General features: G+C 41.7%; 1 protein-coding gene across 14 annotated transcripts in view; it reads right to left on the bottom strand.

The window, feature by feature from the left end:
* Positions 1–26,686, bottom strand: part of utrn (utrophin) — a 133,311-nt gene that overhangs the window by 18,149 nt on the left and 88,476 nt on the right. For 13 of the 14 annotated variants that reach the window (XM_061704389.1, XM_061704390.1, XM_061704391.1 and 10 more), the window contains 13 exons: positions 24,112–24,241; positions 21,691–21,959; positions 20,897–21,043; positions 19,451–19,529; positions 17,963–18,023; positions 12,863–12,924; positions 12,348–12,422; positions 10,190–10,391; positions 9,942–10,027; positions 8,021–8,178; positions 5,002–5,168; positions 2,711–2,822; positions 811–947 (listed from right to left, as the gene is read on the bottom strand). In XM_061704389.1, coding sequence (XP_061560373.1) covers positions 811–947; positions 2,711–2,822; positions 5,002–5,168; positions 8,021–8,178; positions 9,942–10,027; positions 10,190–10,391; positions 12,348–12,422; positions 12,863–12,924; positions 17,963–18,023; positions 19,451–19,529; positions 20,897–21,043; positions 21,691–21,959; positions 24,112–24,241 — 1,685 coding nt within the window. Of the gene's footprint in view, positions 1–810; positions 948–2,710; positions 2,823–5,001; positions 5,169–8,020; positions 8,179–9,941; positions 10,028–10,189; positions 10,392–12,347; positions 12,423–12,862; positions 12,925–17,962; positions 18,024–19,450; positions 19,547–20,896; positions 21,044–21,690; positions 21,960–24,111; positions 24,242–26,686 lie in introns of those variants that run through there. The other variant, XR_009770309.1, reaches the window with a different exon arrangement.

Raw genomic sequence — 26,686 nt, 5'->3', positions numbered from 1 at the left:
ACGTTGGGGGTGGAGGTGGGGGGCTGGTGTGGAGGGAGGCTGCGGGAGGGTTTCTGCATCACGTGCGCTAAAAGTTAAAGGGCTCTCTGTGGGTTGTTGTTGGGTTTTTTTTCCACACATTGCAGCTCGAGGATGTAAATCAGCCTTGGCGCCGCTTCTCCGTCACGGAGATCGACGGTGCCGCTGCAACATATACTGAGCCGAGGCACAATTAAGCAAAAACACAGGAGAGTAGAGGAGAGGAGAGGGGAGGGGAGGGAAAAGGTACACTCCACAGCCACTGGTGCACAGGTGTGTGAGGAGATTTGTTATGAAAACGCCAGATGTTCATTTAAAAAAATAAATCAATAAAATGTTTTACCAACCGCAGGCCACAGTTAACCCAACAAAGTTGAAAGCTGGTTGACTTCCAAATTCTCTTTTCAGAACTATTTTTCCCCTAATGTAACATTACGTGAAGAGAATTCGGCTCTATTGACTCGATACGTTCGCTCACATCTTAAACTTTCTTAACTGTCATACCCACATGTAAAAATAAATTAAGCATTGTGTTAATACAACTCAAAGTAATTAAAGTAAAGTAAAAGTGGAAATGATTTGATTATGTCTATAAATCAACTTGTCCGAGCTTAAAGATGTTTTCACAGCTGAAGTCTCGCGTGACGGCGGTTTGAACGACGGCGGTTTGCTTATTTTTCCCCAAAAATGTTGGTTGTGCTCTAAATTGTTCGCTTTCCACTTTGATGGATCCACTGTACCGGTCGTGCCTCTGGTTGATTTTTCACAAAGAGCCTTTCAGGGTAAACTTACGTTTCCATATTGTCGCCCTCGAGGACAGTCTGGACGGGTAAGTAGCCCAGTCGAGGGTGCTTGGCAAAGTACTTCTTGGAGCGGAATTTGTTCTTCAGCACTTTGGTAAAATCTCGCATATCCTCGCCCGACGTTGTCTAGTAGAGAGAAAGGACACAGACTTTCAATGTATGGGCGTGCATTCTTAATATTATTCTATGTGTGCTGAATATTCTTATTCTGTCGCCCTCAAAGTTGACATAATGGAAGTCTAGAGGGGTTTTCGCAGCCTTGAGTGGGAGAACAACATCGCTGAGGTACCTCGAGTAGCTTGTGCAAAAAATCATCCTGAACTAATACCGTACCCAAGGGGCCGAGGCGCACACACCAGGAGTAGCACAATGTCCATTGAACTGAAGAAAAAAATGTGGCAATACCAGTTTAATTTCTTTCAATTCTATTTATTATGTCATCACTGTATGTTTTTATCAAGGATAACATTATAGAGTGCTATTTTATTTTTTAAAAACACATTACAAACATTTTCATTTTATTTTATTATTTTCTTTAGGAGGATGGAACGGGTTAATGGCATTTCCATTCATTTCAGAGGGGAAAGATGATTTAAGATTTCGTAACTCGAGGCATCACTGTATTAGAATTTATGTTATTGATGTGTACAGAGGCACAGGCACCTTGTCTTCAAAATAGAACTTCTTTCAGGCTCTTACGAACAATAAAATATGTTTTGTTCAGTCTCTCTGGATCAAATGTCCCGAGTATCGATCTTAGCTGCACTCGAGGTCAACGCTGAGCCAGAGCGCACGGTTAAACAAGTCTTCCTCCTCCTCATCATCATCATCATGATCTCACACTTTTCCCTCCGCTGATAAGGTCAAGTTTTTTTTTTTTTGTCTTTTGTCTCCATCGACTGGCCTGCCAGCCTGCTGTCGCCAGCCCAAGACTCGCGCAACCCCGCTGCGCTGATTGCTAGCGGCAGGAGCGAAGACGGCGAAATCCAGCTTTCAAAGTCACTCTTTTGCAAAATGAGAGAAGCAGATTAAAAGACAAAAAAAACAACAACAAAAAAACATGAGAAAACCAATTTGATATTGAAATGAGTTTGCCTAATTCGGAGCTAAATTACAAAGAGGCCATGGCTCATTTTCACAGATGTAGCGTTGATTACATTCTTCTCGCAGCACAGAGATTGCTTTCCCCGAGAAATAGAAGAAAAATAGGAATGACTTCATCATTTATTCAGCTAAATTTGAATTTCACCACCAGAGGCTGTCACAGGTGTTGATGGAGCGGCAAGCAAAAATGCATTGAGAGCTCCACCCGAAAAGAAAAGCCTTTCAATTATTTTATGTATGAATTTTAATCCATTTTAATGTAAAATTTTAGTCAATAAATAACAATAATGATAGCATATGCCTTTTTTAGAAATCCAAATTATAACCATAATTGTCTTTTAAAAATATAATTTCAGTGGTAAAATATTCAAATAAAATATATTTTTCTAATTCCTCTGAATCATATTATTTCATCAGTCAAGCACCACTTCCAGGCATTTCTTTCTGGAGCACCTGAATATTTAACTTATTCATGAAGTGATTGAACTGATTCATTTATCACGAGTAAGCCAAAACAGTATTTTGACCCAACCTTAATTAATATTCCTTTAAAAATGTGTGTTAAGAAATTGTCTGAATTATTATAATTTATTATTGATTATCTATGTTATTTTAATTGATTTCTTTTATTTGAATTAGAAAGTTTTTTTTAATATAAATGTAACTTATATTGAAATACTGAAATACTGTACAATAATACCAATGGTACCAATACTACTAAAATGTTAATACAATATGTTTATGAGTACAATTAGGACTATTATGGTTGCGTGCACGTGTCTTACCGGCGTGCAGTACTCCACCATGGGATAGTTGAGCTTGTGGCCCTTGGCAGTGCGCCCGGAGAAAAAGCAGCTCTGACACACGTCGTAGTTGAAATGCTTCAGACTGCGATACCTGCGCACACGAAAGAAAGAAAAAAAAAAGCGAGTAGAGCCCGTTTGCATCCTGCCATACAATTAGACGAGCTGCCGACAACTGCATGATGTACTCATGTCCTCCGTTTTTACAGATGACCTTTTCTAGCGGTTGGACTACAACGGTAACACAATTATTTTTCAAAAACATCCATTTTGAGCATGTACTGTACGAAGGAAAATTTAGAAAAAATATGAAAAGCTACATGTACAGTGTATATATATATATATATATATATATATATATATATACACACACACACACACACACACACACACACACACATCAGAATCTGAATCATCTTTATTTTCAAGAATAAAAAAAGTTGTAATTTAATAAAAGTTTTTTTGGACTTTATTTTTCAAGAATAAAGTCATATTTCTCAAGAAAAGTCATGAATTCCTATTATGATAAGAGATGATGCAATTTTACATGAATATCATATCAATATGTTTTTTTAGAAACAAGATGTATTCGAACTAGAACAGTTATAATTTATGGCAATAAAGATGTGAATGAAGAGAACAAAATTGTATTTTTTACATAAAATAAATGTTAATGTCATGAAAAGTGTGAATTATGCATGATGATTTTAGACTGTAGCGGATGTTGCCAATTTAGCACAAGTTTCCTCAACGAAAGTTGATCATTTATAAATAAATGTCAGGTCTCAGAAAGTCGTGTTGAGGTTCAAATAGAAATTTTGACTTCTATTTTTCTCATAATATTCCAACTTTATTCCCCTAAATTCTCAAAAGAATTTGACATTCGGTTTCAATTCACACCGGTGTCATACAAATGGCCCTCTTAAAAAGTCGTGGCCGCTGGTCGATTGCCTGCCGCCCAGCCGTCCTCCACAACACGATACGCCCACACACTTTACCGGCCTCCTCTAAGTGCTGACAGAGTGACAGACAATTGCATTTCCACTCAAAACACTCAACATTTCCATCCTGGTCAGCCGCACACAGAAAGCCATTTAGCAGCTTGGAGAGAAAAAATACATAAATAAAGAGGGGGAAAAAAAGACAATAGCTGGAGTCTTTTATCTCTTTTCCTCTGCGGGGGCTCGGCTGACGGCTGAGCCCTCACAAGTCGTATATCATGGAGCTCAACTGCTCGTACGAGTCAAAGACACCATCACGCGCCGCGAACAGTCATGAGGGGGCGGCATTGAGTCACCTTCAGATCAGGACGCCGAGGACAGCCCGACGCGCACCGCAAGTTGCGAGCTCATCGACAGTTTTTTTTTTTTAATGCAATTATAACGTCCATCAATTATGCGCAAACTTGCACTCTCCGCAGTCCGGCCCGGTTCCTATCCCTCACTTTTAGAGTTGTGCCACAACATGCCGGACAGCACTAAGGTCTAGAGTTTATAATTGCCTTAACATCTATGCTAATTTCACTTAGCCCCTTTATGGCATTTTACATTAACATTTTGGAGTTAAAATATACAATGTTTGATTCTCTTTGAGTCAGTTTTATGCAAAACTTCAACTGGGAGTAACGAATAAATTGAAGCACGCACGCTCGACCTCTTATTTTGGAGCCACCAACTGTATACCTCATGAGAACCTAAAAAATGTGTATGTCATTATGATTTATGAATAAGATAGATTGAATGTACAAAGGACGGGTCGAAAAAGCTCCAGGAACCAGATCTAAAATTGAGACTGCGACGACTCTTTTCCAGCACCTTCCACGTCACGTGATTTGCCCAAAATGCTTACTCTGCACTTTCCTTCCTCCTCCTGTCATTAATCATTGACACAACTTCGAAGACACTTGATTCATCAAACTGTGTCCCCTTTTTTTCCCGGCTGAAAGACAACCATTTCGCAACATGGCGTCACTTGGTGTCACGTTGACATTCATTTCCGCAAAATAAAAGAATCGAATGAGAACAAAAGGTGCGTGTTTGTAATGTGTTGTTTGCCAACATTCTTTGTGAAGCTTTGAACCAGTGTCGGCCTGAATGCTATTTAGTCAGCGGTCTGGCCTCTGCTGACATTTAGATAAATGCCCGCCAGAGCAGATCTGCCCTTTATGATTAAAAGCAAACACCGGATTGTCTGCCTTTGACTAGCACGCGCACACAGGTACACAGGCTTTACTTTATTTTGCAAAAAGCGCTGGGTCAGTGCGAGAAGCATACCTGAAGCCCACAATGGGACACTCCTTGCAGATGTTGCACTTGGCCTGATGCTTGGCCGTCTCGGCGGCGGCCACTCGGTGCAGGACGGGGAGCCAGACCATGGACTGAGGCTCCAGACGCATCCAGTCCACAAACTGCCTGGGCTCCAGCTCCACCTTGTTGGTGGCCTGCCAGACAAACGCGGACACGGAACCATATTTGCTAACTTAAGGGGACAGACATTTTCAAGAAAAATTAATTTTTAAATTGCTTGTATAAATACAGCCATTCCTTGATGAGTTTAATTGTTCTGCTACCATGATCGTAAACTCAGTTTATAGCAAATCCATTTTCTCCATTAAAATAAATGTAAATGCCATTAATACATTCCAGCCCCTCAATTTTTTGTCAACTAATTGTAGATGGACCAATGTTTTAACAGCAGATTAGCTATAATAAGAATGACCCTACCATATTGATTAAGCAATGTCCAATCACTATTTGCAGTGCAAGTAGTACTGAGTCTCAGTTCCCCAATCCCAAAAGCAATAAATTAGCATGACTTTGTTATTGCTTCTTGAATGTTTTTTTTTAGCTTTGCCTTTAGTTCAGAAGCATAATGCTAACACATAAAGGGTTCTTCCACTATCTTAATGCTAACAGATAATGGGTTTTCTCGCTAGCTTAATGCTAACACAATTGGGTTTTTCCGCTAGCTTAATGCTAACACATAATAGGGTGTTCTGCTAGCTTAATGCTAGCACATAATTAGGTTTTCCGCTAGCCTTATGCTAACACAAAATAGGGTATTCGGCTAGCTTAATGCTAACACATAATGGGGTTTTCCGCTAGCTTAATGCTAAAATACAATAGGGTGTTCCGCTAGGTTAATGCTAACACATAATGGGGTTTTCCGCTAGCTTAATGCTAACACACAATAGGTTGCTCTGCCAACTTAATGCTAATCCATAATGGGATGTTGTAGACTGAATAATTCAAATTACCACCTGTCCAGTGTCTGAAGATGAAGGCGGTCATAATACTATTAGGAGAGAGCTTTCTGAGCCGCTTTTCCTCACTAGGGTCGCGGGCGTGCTGGAGCCTATCCCAGCGGTCATCGGGCAGGAGGCGGGGTACACCCTGAAATGGTTGCCAGCCAATCACAGGGCACATACAAACAGACAACCATTCGCACTCACATGCACACCCACGGGCAATTTAGAGTCTCCAATTTATGCATGTTTTTGGGATGTGGGAGGAAACCGGAGTGCCCGGAGAAAACCCACACAGGCACGGGGAGAACATGCAAACTCCACACAGGCGGGGCCGGGGATTGAACCCGGGTCCTCAGAACTGTGAGGCTGACGCTCTTACCAGTCGTCCACCGTGCCGCCTTTAGTCAAAGTCATTTCATGTAAATATTTTTTTTTTCTTTCCCCTACATATTGTGCCCTCATATTTTGCACAGTACTATTACTATCTTTCTCAATGTCTTTCCTTGCTCAAGTCAGAAAGGTAGAATTACGGTGTTTACAGATGAGCTACCGCAGTGTGACGGGGGCGACCCAGATAAGACAGATGGACGCTTAAATGGAAGCCAGTGACAAAAGTCAAGTCAAGGAGGGCATATTTATAGCTGTGCCACTCATTCATCATGAGCTCGTTAAAGCAAATGGACTGGATGTCATTGACGGGACAGACACAGGTGTCAAATCGGACTTTATGCAAGTGTGTGTGTGAATAAAACCAAGTTTCAAGGAGCCAACTTAGTTTGACTGAACGATTAATGCGCGACCGCAGCACATCTGGCGCGCCAATTCGGGATGGCGCCAGCGAGCGATTTATTTGCGCGTGCAAATCCACGGGAAAAAGATGAAATTCATAGCCTCAGCCCAATTTAAAATGCCCGCTTCCCAGAAATGAAGAGATGGCGGGAGAAAGAGAGAGTGACAAATGAAAGCGTGATGGGGGGGGTTAAGGACGTCGTTAAATGCCAGGAACATCCGGTGATAAAGCCGCGCAATTGATTCGTTGGCCGCCGTAAGGGGAGGACAGGCGGCAGCTGACCCCAGGCAACGGGGAGGCGTCGCAGTTGCTCAGCACAGTTTAACTATTCAGGTCCTTCGTTGGCTTTGAGGTGGTTACGCGGCGGAATAGAAATGAGCTGGGATGAAGAGGTTATACTACTGTCTGCTACTATCACTTAATTTTGGGTCGAGGTGAGTGAGGCAAAGAGGGTGGTTAGCTCTTTTGGGGGGAAAAAAAAAAAAAAAAAAAGCCATAACTTCATGAGAATTGGAAAAAAGAGATACACTTTTTGGCCAATGACAACATCTTAAGTCAGTGCTGGTCAGTCAGTTGTGTCATAGAATCATTAGGGCCAGCTGATGAAACTTAAACTACTAACAAGTATTTTAGTAATCGATGGATTGGATTGTGTCCGAAACTAGGCAAAAATAAAAAACTGGTCATTGTTTTCAAAAGTAAAAGTAAGATGTTTGCAAATGGCTCATTTTGATTAAATACAAAGATAATCAGTCTGCTTTCATGGAGGACTATAAAGATCTGAGAACATTTACTGTTCTAAGGATTTGGACAATTTTAAGTTAAACAAGGTGTCTAAAGGATTATCAAAATAGTTGTCAACTAATGTGATAATCCATTAGTTGTCGGTTAATCAATTAACTGTTGCACCTTTCAACTATCACTAGCAATGAGACTGTTGCTTTCAAGCAATCAGATTTCAAATTCATGCTCACAGGTCAAGAGACCTGGCCCGAAAGGTTGTCAGCATTTTTCCAGCCTGTGATTGGTTGGTCAGAGCAAAACTGGTTACAGCTAACTTCAACTAGCAAACCACATCTGTAGCGATCTTCACACATTAATATATGTAGCAATCACTGTCTCTGGTGAATATATTAAAATGTTTTTTATTAGATACACAGTGATTCTGAAAGGCTCCATATGATGTAAGTGCCGCACACAAAAAATACCCGGCCCGCCATTGTCTCAAGCGTAGTATAAGATAATGTGTACACACGTGCTGGAAGCAGCTTCGCACGCTGGGCTCAATGTTGGAGCCCCCGAAGGCGGCCACCTCTCCCAGCTGTTTGGGGATCTGGATGGCCTCGTGAAGCAGGAGGCCGAGCTGCCGCTGGTCGCACGTGTCGCCCGCTGATGCCGCCTGACTGAAGAGGTCTGCGGAAGGAGGAAGTCATTAGGAAAGAGGATCTTTCTCCATCCACTCGACTGTGAGACAGACATTCTAAGCTCTACCGTAATTTAACAAATCCAAAATGTCATTTTAATTTTCTCTAGTAGCTAACGTACATCAATACACAATCCTGACTTCTCCATTAGCCAAAGAAAAAAATTGAAATATACAGTATAAACCACGCCTCCTTGTTGCTAGGCAGAATTCACAGGGCTCAATTATTTTGCCTAACGGGCCAATGGGAAAAAATGGAATCTACCAGCAATGCTCAACTTGTTGCCAGGCAGAATCCACAAGGCTCAATGACACCTGTCGCAAAGACAAATGGTCATGACCAGCCATGCCCACTTGTTGCTAGGCAGAATTCAAAGGGTTCATTAATAGCTGCCACATAGGCAAATGCCAGTCATGCCCACTGGGCTGTTTAAATTGCAGGCTTAAAAAACAAATACATCTGTATTCAATATAAAATCACCACAAAAACAGTACATTTACCAGATATGGCAAAATATAAGGCCATATGATACAAACTACAGAACAATAGACGTACTAAATCCTACCAACTTCTCACAAGAGTCTTTGCTCTTCACTCATTCCCTGCCATTGACGGCTGTTGAATTCAAGCATCCGTGTTTAGAGGGAGGACTGGCAGAATCGCGGTGATGTATTTTTATGCAAGTGGAAGTTTTATTGGATCATTTCTACATCTCTCACACACACACAAAGAGCAGAAACAAAGGACATGACAGCTCTTTGAGCGCTGATTAAAGTTGACTTCAGCCCCGATTCTTCATTCCTGTGTGGCAGGTGTGGGTGAGCTCCTGTCTATACACGTCTTTATGACATCTAACCTATCAATATCCGGCGCTCGCAGATACGGTCTGACACGGCGCACTGCATGCGTGTTTACGTGTCGTAACTATTTGTGAGCAAATGAGAGTGTGAGAGCAAAGGAGGTCGGACGCGATCAGGCGTGGAAGATAGCCTTGGCGGTTGAATAGAAAGTGCCAAGGGAATGCGTGAGCTCAGGGAGGGAACATTTTAAGGAAAGACATGAGAAAAGGGAAGGAAAAGGATGGAAGTGAGAAAAAGTTAGCAATGATAGAGTGACACTGGTTCACAATTGGGCAAAGGAGAGAGAAGGGCAAAAAAAAAAGTCATTCACAGACTAATCCTCCAAATTAACAAGCGTGGATGATTATGTAAAAACAGAGCGTATGAGGTCGCTCATTGAATGACACCACCGGTGTGGAAAGCCGGTTTGGCATTTACCCGTAATTTCTCGTGTATAATACGCACTCGAGTATAATGCGCACCCCCAATATTCAGGAAAACCCTTCTTCCTGCGCACACATGACTTTCTATCCATTGATATATTTATATGCGATGAATGTTAGTGGTGACCCTCTTCTAATTTGTTTTTCTAATCAATTCTGGTCAGTAACGTTTTAAAAACTGAGGTTTACTTTTTCTTTAATAATGTATTTAACATTGGGGCACACCCAAGTGTTTAGTTTTAAAACTGCCCCTATAAAACTAAATTATGGCTGTTTCAAACATTTAGTCACATACAAAAAAAAAACATGATTAGTAAGACACAGTCGTTCTACTAGTGCGCTGGATTGTCTTACTAGTGAGGACAAAGCGCATGCTACTACATGGACCTTAAAGTGAATATCAAGGATATTGGATAAATGCTCCAGTGGCTGCGCGTGCGTGTGTGTTTTAACGTAACTCATGTTCTTACATTTGTATTTCTCCTCCAGGTGGCCCTTGCAGAGAGACAGCAAGCCGATCTTCATCGACATGACGCGAATCTTCCCGCTGCGACCACTTTAAAATCAACACAAACAATCGATGATACATGGATGAAAAAAAAAGTCTGAAAATCATATCAATAACGACATATAATAGGACTCCTTTTGTCCCGAGTAAGGTTAGCACATTACCCATCTTCGTAAAGGCGTTTGATTGTAACGGTCAAAGCAAACGTACGTGTCGTAGACGTTGAGCAGCCAGTTGAGGCACATGTCGACGCAGAGCGGCACGTTGACCAGGTCTTTGTGCTCCTGCTCCAGGCCGTCGTAGATGGACGTCAGGCAGTTGATGACGTCCGGGACGGACATGAGCTGGCTGTTGTTGGTCAGCTTGTGCTGCGAAAAGGTGTTCTGGGCCACGCTCAGGTCCAGCAGGTCCACTACGCAGGGAGGACAGGAAATGACACACTGATAAATCCACAATTCACTTCCAAGCAGTGGTGTTGAATGTTTGAGAAACAAGCAGCTAAAAAACTGGCACAGCATGTTCATAGTTTTTTTTTTTTTTTTTTTTTGCATATCAGAGGCATGAATAGCGAGAGAACAGATGGACCATTGTGATTAATTATTGATATGATGGAAATCAGCTAGTCAGTATCCACAAATCTAATTTGCTGGTGACATCTTCATCTTTTATGCACATTTTTATAAAGTACTGGTATAAAAAAAAAAAAAAAAGTTGATGAAATGGTTGGAAAACAACTTTTTTTCGTTTTTGTTTTGAGGGCTTCTCATAAAAGTTCATACGCTAGTTTTTAGGGTTTCCGATTCACCTCTGCTCACCAACTGTGATAAGGTCCGGCTTTTCTTTTTTTATTGACTTGCGCTGGGCTTCCCAAATGGGATGCGCTTATATGGGAATCATTCAGAGATAAGTCAGTTCGAAAGTGAAAAGGTTCCACGTTAATTTGGATCGAAGGTCAGAATCTTAATTTCATACACAGCCCTTTACAACATGGAAGACATACCGTGGATAAAGTGAATTTTAAAGTACAAACAAATATTTCTGTACTATGCATAGCTACATAAATAAATGTATAAATAAATGGCACACTTCTGTGAAAATTAAACATTTGTCAAGTCATGAAGTTCAAGTCTAAGTCAACTTGAGACTCATGAAGCCAAAGTCAAGTGAAGTCATTTGTATTTTTTTCTTTTCATTTAAGTCCCAAGTCCTGAAATGAGCAACTTCCAAGTCTGACGCGAGTCTAGTCCTGTGAGCAGAGTCTGTGACATGCAACCTATCTTTTTTTTGTTCATGACCTTCAAAAAACAAATGAATGCAATTCCCCAAAACATGTCTCTTGTCGTCTAATTCCACCACATCATATTTTGCCCAAAGTCCTGCTAAATATTGCCGAGAAAAGCCGCTGTGACCGTGACAAATGTCTGCCTAGATGCAACATCGATGTTATCTGCAACTGGTGCTGAATGGAAACGTGCAAAATGTTTTTCCATCACGGCCAGACGGTGTGGAACATTAGCAGTGAAATGAAATGAAAAAAAGAAAAAGAAAAAGAAAAACCACACAATTCCATGAAGTTGGCAGTCAAAATGTGTTATCAGTGCCATCTAACATCAAGCCTCCCACCTCATGTTACCTCCCGTTTACCAGGCTGAACTAATTAAGGGAGACACTTCACATTGCTGTCTGGTAGTTTTCCGGGCCACACACATGGCACATTAGCTGGCTGCCACACGAGCTCCTTTGTGCCACTCGTGGTCCCCCTGGCACTGACTTAACCCAATTAGACTTTTTATAGTATGCCTGTCATGCGCGTTTGTGTGCAAACGTGTCATTCACGCACATTACATTAGCAGACGTTCACAGAAAAAGGAGACGAAACACAATAGAAACCTGCGGCTGTGTGTATGACATCACTGCTGGAATTAATTGGATTGCCCACTTTGGGGAATCAATCAGGCTAATGCGCCCCTGCAACAAATAGCTAAGCGCAGCGGAGAACAGTAGCGCAAAAAAAATGCCGTGCTTGAATTACTGCAGCTCATTAGCGGCCGAGCACAAATAATACTCAGGCGCACGAGCTTGAAAGCGCACCTGCACTGAGTCGGATGTTTTATCTTTTTGTGGGGAGACCGCTGCGTGGGGGCTATTCTAACTTGGCCAATCGAGTGAATGATTGTTTTGTCACCGTGAGACTGAACCGTGCTTCCTTCCTCCACTACCGATTTATGTGCTAGGGCTGTAAGTTAACCATACAGTATCGACACGGAAAATGGCGCGTCGCGTGGTCTCCGTGACGGCCCCGCAGGACGTTCCTCGTTGTACCCTCCTGGTAACATTTTGCGTGTGTGTGTGTGTGCGTATGACTTACAGCACAGAGCTTTCTGCAACCGGCGGATCTTCATGGCGGTGCGGTACGCAGAGAATCTCACGTTGTTCAAGTCCGCTACGGGCAAATAGGCAAACAAAATGCAATTGAAGTACCATTTATTGGCAAAAAAAGCTGAATTTTACTGTATCAATCGCTGTGAAATGAGTTGGACTGCGTAATTAGGCCGTTCCGTCTCAGTGGAGGCCGACGCTGTTTGTTGAGGCCACGTTTAACGGCGGTTGCTAATTAACAGTAATGGCGGCGCTAGCATGGGGATGTTAACATGGAGGATTGTTTTGCTTTGTGTTGTGATTTAAAATTTGAGGTTCCAGCAAGCTTCAAATACGCCGTAGCTGGAGTGAAATGCAAAAAAATGTTTTTTGTTTTGTTTTTGTTTTTTTAAATGGAGCAATTAAGGTATTGTAATGCCATTATATGAGGGCAAGGAGAGCCACACTGGCAATATGCTACCAATCTGGAAAATGAGGCGCCGAATGAGCATTTGTATTTCCTACCTAGCGACTGGTAGAGCTCCGTCATCTTGGGATGGTCCCAGCAGGTTGTTTGTGTCTGGTGGCTGAAAGCAACATAAGAAAAAGAAGAAGAAGAAGAAGCCATTACAATAAGGAATGCTGAGTGAATGCTAACAGTCACACGCAACGAGCTTTTTCCAGCACAGCGCAATCTGCTGGGTCATTCCCCCGTGAAGCCCCGATGCAAGTTGACTGCAATGTCAAAATGTGAAGATAAATTCCAATAGGTGACTTAAGAGGCCTCATGACAAGTTTCACCCCTCGTACACACTAAACATATTTGTGTGCGAATTTTGTTTATGTATTTTATTGTTTTCCAGGCATTTGATTCGATTTCGACTGAGCCGCGTGAATATTTCCGCTGGAAGTCTCCAGAAGCTGGAAGACATCCCACGCTGCAACAACGAGGCACTCTTAAGTGGAAACGCCAGCGCGAAGGCCCTGTCCTCACGCTGGCCGTCACGTCGGACTTTTTAAAACATTTTCCGCCCTCCTCGCACTCGCGTCTATCTCCGTGTGACGTGAGTGCACTCACGGCCCGACAACGAGGCACTCGAACGCAGCCGCGCCAGCAGGCTGTCTGAAGGGAAGATGAATTTTCGGGGTGTCGGCATAGCTAGCTAGCTAACTGCACGTTGCGATTGTGCCAGGTGACTGCTGATTTGAACGAAGGCACTCCAAAGACCCAGCTGATACGGCAAAACGCAAACAAATGCAAACATCATATCCAAAGTAAGAAAGAAAAGGTGGCGGTGTGGAAATAAGCAACAGGATCCCACCGCAGTGCTCCGTTTCCTGCTTGTTTATTACCCCATTACGAATAAAATAGAGCCTAATAAATAAGCAGACCGCAGCGCGCAAGCTGCTTCTATTGCCGCTCCTGACGATGGAGGTGCGCGATTGACCCGCTACACAGCAGAGCGACGCGGCGTTTCCATCAACGCTGAGCCTGCAGCGCTTGTGTGCATATCAGCAGCTCATGAATGCCGTAATGACAACGGGGGAGCTGTCAGCGGGCGATCGCAAACTTTGACACGTATGCTACAAAAAGACGGCTGAGTTTAGACAAAACAGCAACAAGTGTGTTTAGGGCACAAATGGGTTAGTCTTCGAAGGGTTAGCAGTTCAGCTGGGAGAGCTGTCGGAAAAGTTAGTCAAACGAGACCATTTTTATGGTGAAAATTAAGGAATTTGGAGAATGCAATAAAGAGTTAAGATGTCCTGAATGAGTATTGTGGGTGTAGGATGTACAGTAAATACAGTGCGAGTAAACACTTTTGATACAAACGCTGTATGGTGGCAGTGAAGAATTCAGTACTCACTGTCACCATCCGGAAAAAGGCACTTAAGTTTCGCTTGCATATGATTAAAATATTGTAAACTGTACATGTTTGAATAAAACTAATTCAAAGGACTTTTTCTTTTCCAGTGTATGTTCTTTATCCTTAACAAGGAGCTAAGACGTCTATACTGTACAGGTGTCCATGTAAATATGTCTGTTTTATACTGCCCCCGGGTGGCCAAGGCGGGCGCATCAGAAGTAGGCAGCACAATGGCCATTGAATTGATGGAAAGCGTGAGAAAAACAGTTTAATTCCCTTTAAGTTCTATTTCAATTTATCAATACTGTATTTGTTTATAAAGTACAAAATTATAGAGTGCTGTGTTTTTTGGGGGAGGCTGGAACAGATTAATGGCATTTCTATTCATTTCAAACGGAGAAAGATGATTTGAGACACATGACGGAATGAATTATTTATGAATTATTATTATGAATTACCACTAGATGTCAAATGTCTGCAATGATTTGGGAATGTCGTCATTGAAATGTATAATAACAAAAAAATGGGAAATTTGGGAGATGTGAAATATAATTGGCAAGATGTCAGATATTTTGAAGTTGAACTGGTTTGAATTGGTGGCTAAATGTGGAAGGAGTACAACTGTGAACATTGGCGGAATAATAATATATTTTTTTTAAATGGGCGCAGAATAACGTGTTAGATTTAAGTGTGTTTAAAGCATATGGGCGGGGTAAAACTTAGTTTTTACATGGTTTCTTTTCACCTATCGCAGGTGGGGTCTGGACCAGACCGCAATAAATGTGGGTTCAGTGTATCATTTGGAAAAAAAAAAAAAAATCCTAAAAACAACACCGGACGCAATGTGTCAATGAGTGTTGATTCGTTTCATCACCAACCAAGGTCAAATGAAAGTACAACGCTAACAAGTGGTCCCAAAAAGGTGTCTGTTGCTGCGTCAGGACCAGCGAGGCCATGTGAGGGGACGGTGAGAGCCACTCGTGATTCCGACATTTTGTCTCCAGAGCCTTTATTAAATGCCATCTCTCAGTAAGCATCGACAGATCAAATAAGGTCATTGAAGGGGAAAGCGCATAATTCAGCAGGTAGATAAAAATGTATGCGTCACAGCATTCTATTTTTGTTGTTGTTATTATTAAAGCACATCCATTTGCAGATAAAGGGTCAAATTTACACTCTAATTACTCTGTATGCCACTTTTCCGGATTGCAATGACAGAGCTTGTCTGTATTAGGTTTGCACTGATCATGGTCCATTAGTTTGATACTGGCTGCATCCTTTCTCAGACATTTGCTGCCCACTAAACACGACATCCTCCCTCTCTCTGCGGCCAAACGGGTATAAAACAGGACGCGGCGCCAGCCTGCCAGCAGGCGCCCGCTGAATTTCTATGGAAGACTTTCATTCCCCCACTTTCCACCAATATGGTGCTTGGATCACCCTCGCAGCAGGAGGTGGACAAGACGCCGTTTTCAATCAGCCGCCCTTTTGTCTGCGCTGAGAAAAAAAGCGGCAAAATATGAAAGCAGAAAGGGGAAATGGGTACCCGAGTGACCCAAAAGATGTCACGACCATTCAAAAGGAACTTGTGAGAGGAGATTCTCAATCAGCCTTTTATACACTCCCACTCTATCGTCTCTTGAATGCAATAACGGGCCATCTTTGATGATGTAGAGGATGTGGATTTACAACAACAAAAAATTCATATGCTGTTATATTGAAGATTTGGTTGGTGATTTGTGCTACAAAAACAAGTGTGTGTATACTAGTAGCAAAGCGGGGTACGGTGAACCAACGTTTATCGTGTTGTATAAATAAATGGTGAAAAACTCCAAAACAATTTCCAGTAGTTTCATGTAATTTTAGGAAAAATACTATACCGGGATATATACTGTTATCAGGAGATAAAATTACCTATATCGCGATATCAAATGTTTCTCCATATTGTACAACACTCTTTGCAGCCTTATAAAAAGCTATCATGTTGGGATGATTTTGTTCAAGTAAAACGAATTAAGACAATGTTTTCTTCTTAATGTATTTCTGAGCTCTCGGATGGGGACTCGGCATCGGCAGATACTCAAACTCAAAGGACTCGTTTGCAAAAAAATAAAAATAAAAAAAAAAAAAAAAAGTAATCGGAATATATCTAGATTGAGGAATGCGATTTTGGAGCTTGTGATGCATCTGATTTGGAGCCAGTCACAAAAAGGAGTCATGCCATTGCCAGTCCACGACGAACCGCTGTTCGGTTCAACTTTGCATTTCCTTGCGTCTAAATCATTTCGGTGCACCTTGACAATCGGCGCTGACCTCTCCCACAGCCGTTTTGCGGAAGTACTGTCCTAAATTTTAAACGCAATGTTACACAGGATGGGCACATATGCCCAATTACCAAATCGTTTGAGGAGATAAAAATAGTTCGCTCAAGTTGAATTTAGGTTCCAGTTGAGTTCGTGTGTGCGTTCCCACTCGTGCGATGTGTACGTCTGCTTTGTACCCAGGTTCCACTGATGTGTTTACGAGAGTGGGCGGGTGCAGGTTCAGTGGTCGGCCACATCTGTGATCAAATGCTGCTGGCTTTTATCGCACAACCGCAAACCACACTTAAAAAATAATAAACCCAGCACCCAGTCGCCTCCCCCCACCCCACCCCCCCCCCCCCTCCCCCTCCCGGAAGGTCCAAACACAGTGCTGGTGTCTCCGTTTCAAATGCTTCTTATTGATCTTTCCATTCTGAGCCTAATAAAACTAAAGATGTAAAACGTCCATGACATACAGAATATACAATACCATTTTTTAACTCTCCAGGCGGCGGTCACCAAACTCTCAACGTGTCGTGCACAGTGGAACACCTAAACTGTGATTACTTAACTACTGTGCCATGAAATTATCCAATTTCACTTAATTGGTCTGAAAATAACAAACAATTTACAACTAATAATGCATCATCATTAATTTCTCTAAGCCGACCACGGATAGTGACAGTTTGCGCAATTCAATGCTCTTCCACTAGATCCAGAAGGAACATCATAAATCAAGACGAGATTTACTTTTAACTCATTGCGGGGGGAGGAGAAAAAAAAAAAAAAAAAAAAAACCTTCAGTCTTCTGCCAGAAAAAAAAATGTCAGGAAGAGAAAAAAAAAAAAACTACAAGAACAGCTGAACTTTTTGGGGGGTTCATCGGAAGCACTTAACGGTGGGCAGGTCTGTCCTGACTTCCATTAGTTTGAATGTGAATTCCCTTCTGGAAATGACTTTTTTCTTTTGATTGAATTGTACAGATTATAGGTGATACTAAGGTTTTTTCTTTTTTAAATGAGTTTTTTCCCCCCCCTGTCATTTAAATAAGGCTGTGCAGACTTTTTATATCTACTGTAGTTGAAGTTACATTAGTCCAACCTACTGATTCTGGAGGCCAGAATCAGGATAAACAGATTAGATTGACATGGCAACACACACAGGCTGAAATCTGATTGGACAAAAAAAAAGAAATGTATAATAATAATCCAACCTCTACAAGTACTGGAACCAGTGTAGCCATTAGAAACAACACGAAATAAAGAGAATCAATTGTTGAAAATAAATTAAAGCAAGTTCATGAAACATATATTTGAATGTAGGTTGTAAATGTAGGACAGCGCTTTGGACAGTGTTGAGGCAAACAGAGAAGGCCTTGGCTGGAGCTGAGCGCCAACCACTGATTTGAGTCGCTATTTTAGGAAATACTTGACGTCACCCATTTTCTGGACACTTACTTGATGTAATATGGAACTTTATTTTGAGAAACCGCCCGTTGCCAGGGAAGCTGCACAGAAGCTGCGGAAACAAAGAAAGCTCACATTGAGAGACACTCGTCAAAAATCCAAACACTATCTTAGGCACCATTACCGAGCAGGATGATATGAATACGTTTGACCCGAAGGTGTGAGGAACCACGCTGTCATGCATGAAATAGAGAGGAAGCGGGGAGGAAGTCTTCCAGGCAGAAGGGGGAAATGAAAAAAAGGGTGGGGATGAAATACGGGTGGCGGACCCGTAAAACCGAGGCGACAAATGAGTGCGGCGACGTCTCAAATAGCCGCCGCGGCATTAAGACTATTAGCAGTGAACCGTGCGTGTGGTTGATTCCCATGTTCCCTCCTCCGTCAAAAAGGCATCAACCAGCACATGGAAGGATGAAAAGACAGATTGGGGGATAAGAGCAGTGCTTTATTGATCCCTGAGGGAAAATCACGCGAGCAGTGTAATGAGCGCCAATGTGTGAGATGATGGACACGATAGTGTCGTCGTGCCAAGGAGACGCAGGACCAAAAACTCAAGCCATGAAACTGTCTGCAGAAGAAAAAGGATTTCCTTCTTGTATTTATTCATACATCTTTTTTGGCCCATTTCCTTGAAATAATGTCGCAACAGTGGGCCAAAAAAACATTAAAAACAGAAAAAAAACAGACAGGCCATTGACACATCAAACATTTTTCACTTATTTACTTTTTTGAAATATACAAAATAATTTTTCTTCATTTGGATATTTGGAGGTACACTCTTTTCCTTGGGATGGGGGAAAAAAAGTGCATACATGCTTATTCTTCCACTTCGGTTTTGTGAGTATTTTACAAAAAAGATTTTAAAAAATGATTTCAGTTTGTATTTTGTATTTAAAGAAATGGAGATATATGCTTTGCCTTGGACAGTTTTGCTAGTTTTGGTGAATTTTAATTGTAAACACTACAAAAATTAAAGCTAAAGCATATACAGTACATGTATGTACTTGTTATCCAACATTTCCCCCAATAAAACAAAGACAAAACATTTTAGTTGGTTCACAGAAAAAAAATACTATTTTTTTCTACATGTTTCTGTAGTTATGTTTCTGTTTTATCCAATATAAAAAGTTGGGGATGCATGCTTTTCATATGAGAGTCAAAGCACATTTAAGAGACGTAAGAACACGTTTATTCTTACCTAAAATGATGCTTGACATATTGGCAAGTGCATCTGGACTAACAGTAAATTTAAAAAAATATATATAGCAAACTGAATGTACTTAAAGACTACATAAATAGCATATAAATTACTTATTATTATTTTTTTTTTTACACAAAGGCAGTGCTAGCCGGACACGCTCCCAAAAGGCTGAAGAGGCAAATGAGCGGAAAAACAAAGATGCAAATCCTGATAGGCGCATTCAGACAGCTTGTACTCGCGCTCTAAATTAAAAACAAAGCGAAACGTTTGCTACTTACTGGATAAGAAATGTTGAGAGGAGGGGCCAAAGTCTCGGTGGGCTTCCTGGAGAAGCTTCAGTCTGTCCTCCACTGCCACCTGCAACAAGAGCTGTGCTGTTAAAACAAAAAAATTTTCATAAAGAAATTTTTGGGGGGGGGAAAAAAAAAATCAGACTTACTGCTTTGCCATACAACAATATTTCAATATTTGGAAGGAGACACTTTCAAGCAAACTTATTTATTAGCTTTTAGTCCATGGCAACTTTTTCCAGATGTCACTGGTAAAGAACTCCACAGTGCATGCAGGGAAAAAGGGGAAAAAGTGATAAAAATAGGGGGGGGGGGGGGGGGGGGGGAATGTTAGATCGTTATCTCTCATAAGGCGTTATATTGTTGCACAGTAAAAGTGTGTCGCTCCTCGAATTTTTGCATCACACGAATGGTCTAGAAGTGCCTGGAGAGGGAGAAGATCAACCAAATGGGGTTGCCGTTTCTTCTTTAGACAGCAATAACAATTTGCATGGCGGCTCTTCGTGGGGAAAGCAAACTTTTGCTCTTTTCTGCGCTTCAATTTCCAGAATGTCGACAACAGATATGTCCTACTTGTCATTCTGCCTGAGGCGTATGTGTGTGTGTATGTCTGTCTGTGTGTGTGTGTGTGTGTGTGTGTGTGTGTGTGTGTGTGTGTGTGTGTGTGTGCTGCTAATCAAACTGATGCAAGTGAGGCCAGCACGCAGTCCCGGTAACCTGGTATGGTAGGTCCACACACTTCACAAAAATGAACAATGCTATTTTTGTCCTATTATTATTTTATATCAGGCAGTAGGGTGTGCCAGTGGTTGGCATATCTGCCACACTAAGGTTCAGTTTGAATCGAGGCTCAGGCCTTCCTGTGTGCGGCGTTTGGATGTTCCTCTCATGCTCGTGTTGGTTTTGTCCAGGTACTCCAGAGACGACGTCGTCCCACATTTCAAAAACCCAAAGTCAGCTGGAATAATGAAGATGGAAAATGGATGGATGGGATGTTATTTTATTTATAAAAAAGTGACAAAACGGGAGTGTCATACATGTTGTGCAGCGGCACTTGATGAATTATGAACGGAATGCGACTCAAATGGTTGCCGATTGTTCGAAGTCAAAGCAGGAAGCCGTCCTGATTACAAAGGCTAGTTTTCATATGATTTGGTTTTTGCCATTTTCCCTCCCCCATCAAATTTTTTTCCCCAGTTTTCGTATGTCTGTGACTCGGCCATCCATTTCCCGGACTCGATGTGCGTGACTGGAATGCTGTGAATATAGTACCAAAGCTGTGATTATAAACAGGCAGAACCATGTGTTTGCTTGGAACAACGCGATGAGTAAAAAAATAAAGATGACACAAGTTCAGATAAAATGCTGCAGGTAGGAACAAAGCATAACGGAAAAAGCGTCCATATGCCGCATTCCGTTGAGGCTTGACCGTACCTGCAGTAGCTTCCACCTCATGTTCAGCTGGTCCAGCTGCCTGGAGGCGGTGGAGGACAGCTGGATGTCCAGTGGAGTCAGCTCTGCAGAAAGCTCATTTACTATCTGGACATCCTGACGCAGCGGGCTGATCTCGTCTCGGAATACCTTCAAGGGAGAAAGAAAAAATCACTTTTTGTCAAATGTTAAACAGAGTAGAAGACAGTCGAATATTATTACAATTATATTTTGAAAAGTCACCAGCTTTCTGGCCACATCTAACGTCTCTAATTTAATTTAAATTATTATTTTACAAGTGGGCACGGTGGGACAAAAAGAGCCAATCAGAGAGTGCAGTGACAGTAGGCTTGCCCAAATATTCCCACCGCGCACATACACACACATATTTTCTAACTCCGGTCAGCAGCAAATATTAAAATGAAGGAATTGGACAGCCCTCTACTTCAAATCAAGGGTAAAGTTATTCAACTGTGGTGTGTGTCCTATATGTGGACGGCCGTATGGCTGAGCTTAGAAAAGTACCGTGTACATCACGTCACCGTTCTCACCAAGTCGACAGGTAAGTTGATCACCTCGCTTGTATTTTTTATTGATTGTACATTCCCAAAAAATACAACATGAAACCAAAATTGCAGTTAATTTCAATGGGGGAATTGATTGAATTAAAGCTCATCAAGGTACCACTGTATTTTGGAACTGTTTGGGTTCAGAAAGTTTTGACTTACGCATACAAATCAAGTTTTTACCCAGCTCAAACATTTAGCATTTGTGCTAATGGATTGCTTGACTCATACCATGGTATTGTCGATGCGGTCTTGCAGAGAGTCAATCAGCAGGTCGCCCACAGGTTGCCAGCCAGACTTGGCGTCCTCGGCCCGAGTCAGCCGCAAATCCAGCTGGTCCATGGAGCTCTGGAGGTCCTGCAATCGCTCAAGGGCTTGCTCCACTTGATTCTGCCAGCCTCCGGCGTGTCCCCTCAGACGTTCCCAGCGCTCCCTCACCTCGCCCGTCTGCATGCGGATGGCCCGGGCTAGGCCACGGGCCTTTTGCTCCGGACTGAGGTCTAAAAAAAAAAAAAAAGAAGACAAAAAAACAAAAAACAATCAAGGAAACATAACGTGAAGAAGGAGAATAGAGGAAAGACAGTGTTAGTTTGTGGAAGTTTTAGCTCCAATACTATATTCTGGTAAATATGGGTTTGAACAACTGAACAACTTTGGATAAAAGTTGTTCAGGGTGCAGCTTCAATTTCGGTATTTTCTTCAATTCCCATCATAAAAGTGAAGTTAGAAGTTCTGACAGCTCCAAAGTGATGCGTCTGTCCATCCTTCCATGCATGCATCCAACCGTCTAACAACCCAATGATCCAATCGCCAAGCCACCCGCTGATCCCTCCGTCCATCGATCTGGTCTTCCATCCAGCCATGGACCAACGCAGTCTGTCATCCATCCAAAAACCGAACAACCAAATTGCCCACTGATCTTTCCTTCCATTCATCCAAAAATAACGTGCTCATGCTCGCGCTCCACTGAACCCAATATAGAACAATTCACAATTCCTTTTCCAAGTTTCGCAAAAATCTTCTTCTGAGCAGCAAACTTTGCAGCTCCTTTACATCAAAGATGGGTATCTGTTCTGGGAGAGTTAAATAACCGACCACACTAATTCCTTCATACGATGAGGTTTAATAGATCAGACATATTCTGTTTTTTTTTTTTTTTTGGAATAAAAATCTCGACATCTCTTGCAGCTGCACTTGAGATGTCAACATGGACCAAAAATGGTAACCTTTCTTCAGTTTGGATGAAGTTATGCCTTTTATTTTCATGGATTCAATGTTCAAAAGACTTGTTTTGCTCTCTTAAGGTTCATATAAAGCGTCATAAACAACTGGAGGACGCTTGGCGGATTAAAACGATGGTCGTCTACAACCGTTTTCCCGAGCTTCAATCTGCTCTCCGGGGTGGTGATTGAATTAGCATCTTTTGTTTATGCGCCTTTCGATATGCACAAAACAATCAATAGTTAATCAGTGTCACAGACAAAGCCTAACAAGAGTAGCGGGAACGTACACGATTAGGTGCTTAAGATATTACGATGCCACTCTGACACATCCCATCTACTTTGATTAAACACCATGCATACGCTCTGATCTAAACTCGACTTTTTATCTATTTATACAACCAGACGAAACTTTGATAGCTGTGTCAGAGATCACAGCGGAGTCTGCCGACGCTCTGAAGTTCTGCCACACCTCAATCGCACCCTCGTGGCTCACTTTAATTATTCATGCAAAAAGAGGATCGTTTGAAGGCAAATGCGGTGACTCGACAAAATCGGGATCATTTCACCGGGGTGGCTTAACGAGTTGATGCATTTATTTAATTTTTTATTTTTTTGCCACGGTCAGGATTGCCGACGTATCAGCATCAGTGGATGGCATTTCGAAGGAACTTTAGTCTATTTTCCTTTAAATATCTAATTTCGGTACAGGATTTAAAGGTCTAGAAAATCAAATATTGGCTTTCCATTATTTCCCTTCTGATGTCAATTTCGGTTTGTTGTTCAAAATATATAGTTTATAATAACAATCAAATGCAGGGCATTGCTATATTTGATGAGCTGACTATATAGCGGTGCCTCGAGATACGCGTGACTCGACTTACTTTTTCGATTACCCAAACTGTTTACCCGATTTTTCCAAGCAGCAGTTTGGCAGAGAACAAATCTTCAAAAAAAGAAGCCTCAAGCTTTTAATTGTCACTCCCAGTTGAGGTTCACTGTCAAATGTTGTGTATTTAAAACAACCACATAGCGGAGCCTTTGTCCGCCAACTTAATGCTAATGCTAACACATAATAGGAACACCATATACAATGCAACAATAGCATCCATAACATGTAGATACATTATGCAACCATACTCACTGTCATATATTCTTTATCCTCTGTGAAGAATGACTAATATTAGCGCTGAGGAGTTATATCTCCTCTGGGCTACATGTATAGTTAGATGTCTGTATTATACTGCCCCCAGGTGGGCAAGGTGTGCACACCAGAAGGAGCAGCATAATGACCACTGAATTGAAGCAAAAAGTGTGACAAAAACGGTTTAATTCTTTACAGTCTAGTCTATTTATGATGTCATTACTGTATGTTTTTATACATCTTTTAGAGTGCTATTTTTCATCATTTGAAATGCATCTCAAAGCCAACCTGTCTTGGGCTGCAGGTTCTTGCGCGGTTCTCCCGGGCCTTCAATGGGCTGCTCAGCCAGAAACGTGCGAGCTTGCTCCAAGGTGCTGATCACCAGCTGCTCGCGTTCTTTCAGTTCCGACTGCAGAATCTGGAAACCAGGAACACATTGGTGGTAGGCGTGAAATGATTTCTATCAAAACCAACTAATCACACTGGATTTTATGAGTCTAATGAAAGGAAGTGAGAGGAGGTTTTTAATGAGAACCCATAAAAGATTGTGTTAACCCGCTAAATCATGGTTAATCATGCGCACCACCGCTATATTGTGGAATTTTGAGCAATCTTTGTTTTTTTTCATGGGTTATTACAGTATGCAGGGTTTGAATTTACGTGGATTATCAAATTGTGCCACAGCATGCCAGGCAGCACTGCGGTCTACTGGGGGGAACAAAATAAACAGCGTAATTAACAGCAAGAAGAAGCGGCGCAGAAGGTCCAACACTGCCTAGCGGTTTAGCCAGTTAACAGCCGGCCAACTCTACAACTCTCTTCTGCTGACTCACCAAGCCAGGCCCCGCCCATTCAAAGTCACAGATACTACAGTGGACAAAAGTAACACCTGCACCTCACATGCATACTGTATTTTATATTAGTATTGTTGTTTAATTATGCAAAATACATTTTTATCCAATTACTTTAATAATCGACTAGAATTATTTGATAGCTTAAAAAATATTTGCTAATTTGCACCAACCGCTTACTCCGCTAACATTAGCCTTCGCTAGTTGAGGCTCTTCAATCCCAATTAGTCCAGATTCCCCTCTTTCTTCCACGTGCAGGAAATACAAATGTTACTGACAAGAGGAACACACTTGGCATTGTCGCGAGAGGCTTTTAAAAACGTTGTCACTTGAAGTTACAGAAAACTTGTGAAATACAGGTACACTGTCGCTACATTGGCAACAGTAAAGACACAAGCCGTTGCTTTTGCACGCTTGTATCGCCCACACACGTGCACATCGAAGTCAAAAGATTTCAAAATAAAAGTACCACAATTTTAGTTTCATTTTGACTTCATAGAGATTCAGCGGGCCAGGCAGGTTTTCTCTGTCTCGGTGATATTTCACCTACCACGTGTGTGTCTGGAACGCATAACGGAAGTTCACTATACAAGTCAATAATAACATTGCATAAGCCGGATAAAGAAGCGAAAGCTCGCCACGGCAAGTTGAAACGCAAGACGGTAGCAACGAGGAGGATGCTACATTCGCGAGCAGGACGGCAGATTAATGAGTTGCTTTAATGCCTTCCCCCCTCCACATGTGACTCCTGTCTGCCGATCTGGCCGCCGCACGTGAACTCAGACTGAACCGTGGCCAGATTTCATCACGTCACGATAGAGGTGCGCTCGGAATGAACTCGCGGGGGCCCGGGCCAAGCGCGGCAGCTGTTTACTTGACTTGAGCTTTAATGGTGATGACCAACAAACGCTTTCGACGGCTAATTAGGCGCCTGCCGCGCTGCAGTAGAATTCCCTCTGCCTATCCTTCGCTTGTGAAGAGGTACTGAGGGTCAACGGAAATATTTCTGCAGCGGCGCGGTGGTGGTAAATTAGCCAAGTGATCTGGAGAATAAAGTGAATCGCTGGCTAGCCGGGCGGGAGAAGCCCTGCAAGAGTGATCATTAGCGAGTCCGCCGACAGATCGCAAATCAAACTCGATCAGCGGTTGGCAAAGTACGTACGGCCCGCTCTGTTCCTTAATTAGTATTTACATTATCTTGTAATAAGTCCTGACTTTCAATCTTTAGGTGACATAATGCCTCACGGCTCCCGCAGAGTCAGGGGAGAGGCAATTTTGCAACACTTCAATTACACATAACAGTGTAATTATTCTCGTTTTTAATACACACATGACCCCGGGGGATTTCATTGCCAATCGGAGTGTGTGGTTGCTTTACGAGGATGCCGTGTCGTTTCAGACTGCTGCCAGGCAGCTTGATTAAATGGGAGGAGCTTACTTGGTAACGCTACTTTCGCACACATACTGTATCAGACTTTTAAAAAGAATATACACACAAAAACACAAGTTAAAGTTTTTTTGAACTGTAACCAGTTCAGTATTAAAACACAAATTAATTGATTATTTTCAACTGGAACACTTATTCTCAACAGTAACACGCTCACACATATCCGGCATACTGTGCAATAAGAGTAAGAGTAAAACAAAGTAAAAAAAAAATAAAATAATAATAATAATAAAATTAAAAATAATAATAAATAAAAATGGCAATTGGAGCAGTCGCTCATATTAAAAAAAAAAAGAAGCAAGATAAAACAAAATGGAAACATTTTATAATTTTGTATTGTAACACACAAATGTACTTCCCAAATTTATATTCTTTAAATTTATACTTCACACTCATACATAAACTGGACAATAATTATTAGATTTTTTTTTTTATCATAATACCCTCACGCATATCAGATTTAAATAAATTTAAAATTAAAATTGTCTTTAATTATTTTCTACCGGAAAAGTTAGTGACCCTTTTTCCAAATGAGCAACTAGCGACAAATCTAGATTCTTTATCT

Source organism: Phycodurus eques, chromosome 18 (assembly GCF_024500275.1).
Source record: "Phycodurus eques isolate BA_2022a chromosome 18, UOR_Pequ_1.1, whole genome shotgun sequence".
In the NCBI taxonomy this organism is placed as follows: domain Eukaryota; kingdom Metazoa; phylum Chordata; class Actinopteri; order Syngnathiformes; family Syngnathidae; genus Phycodurus; species Phycodurus eques.
Note: the sequence above shows the minus strand (reverse complement) of the source record. Positions and strands in the feature narration are given on the sequence as shown.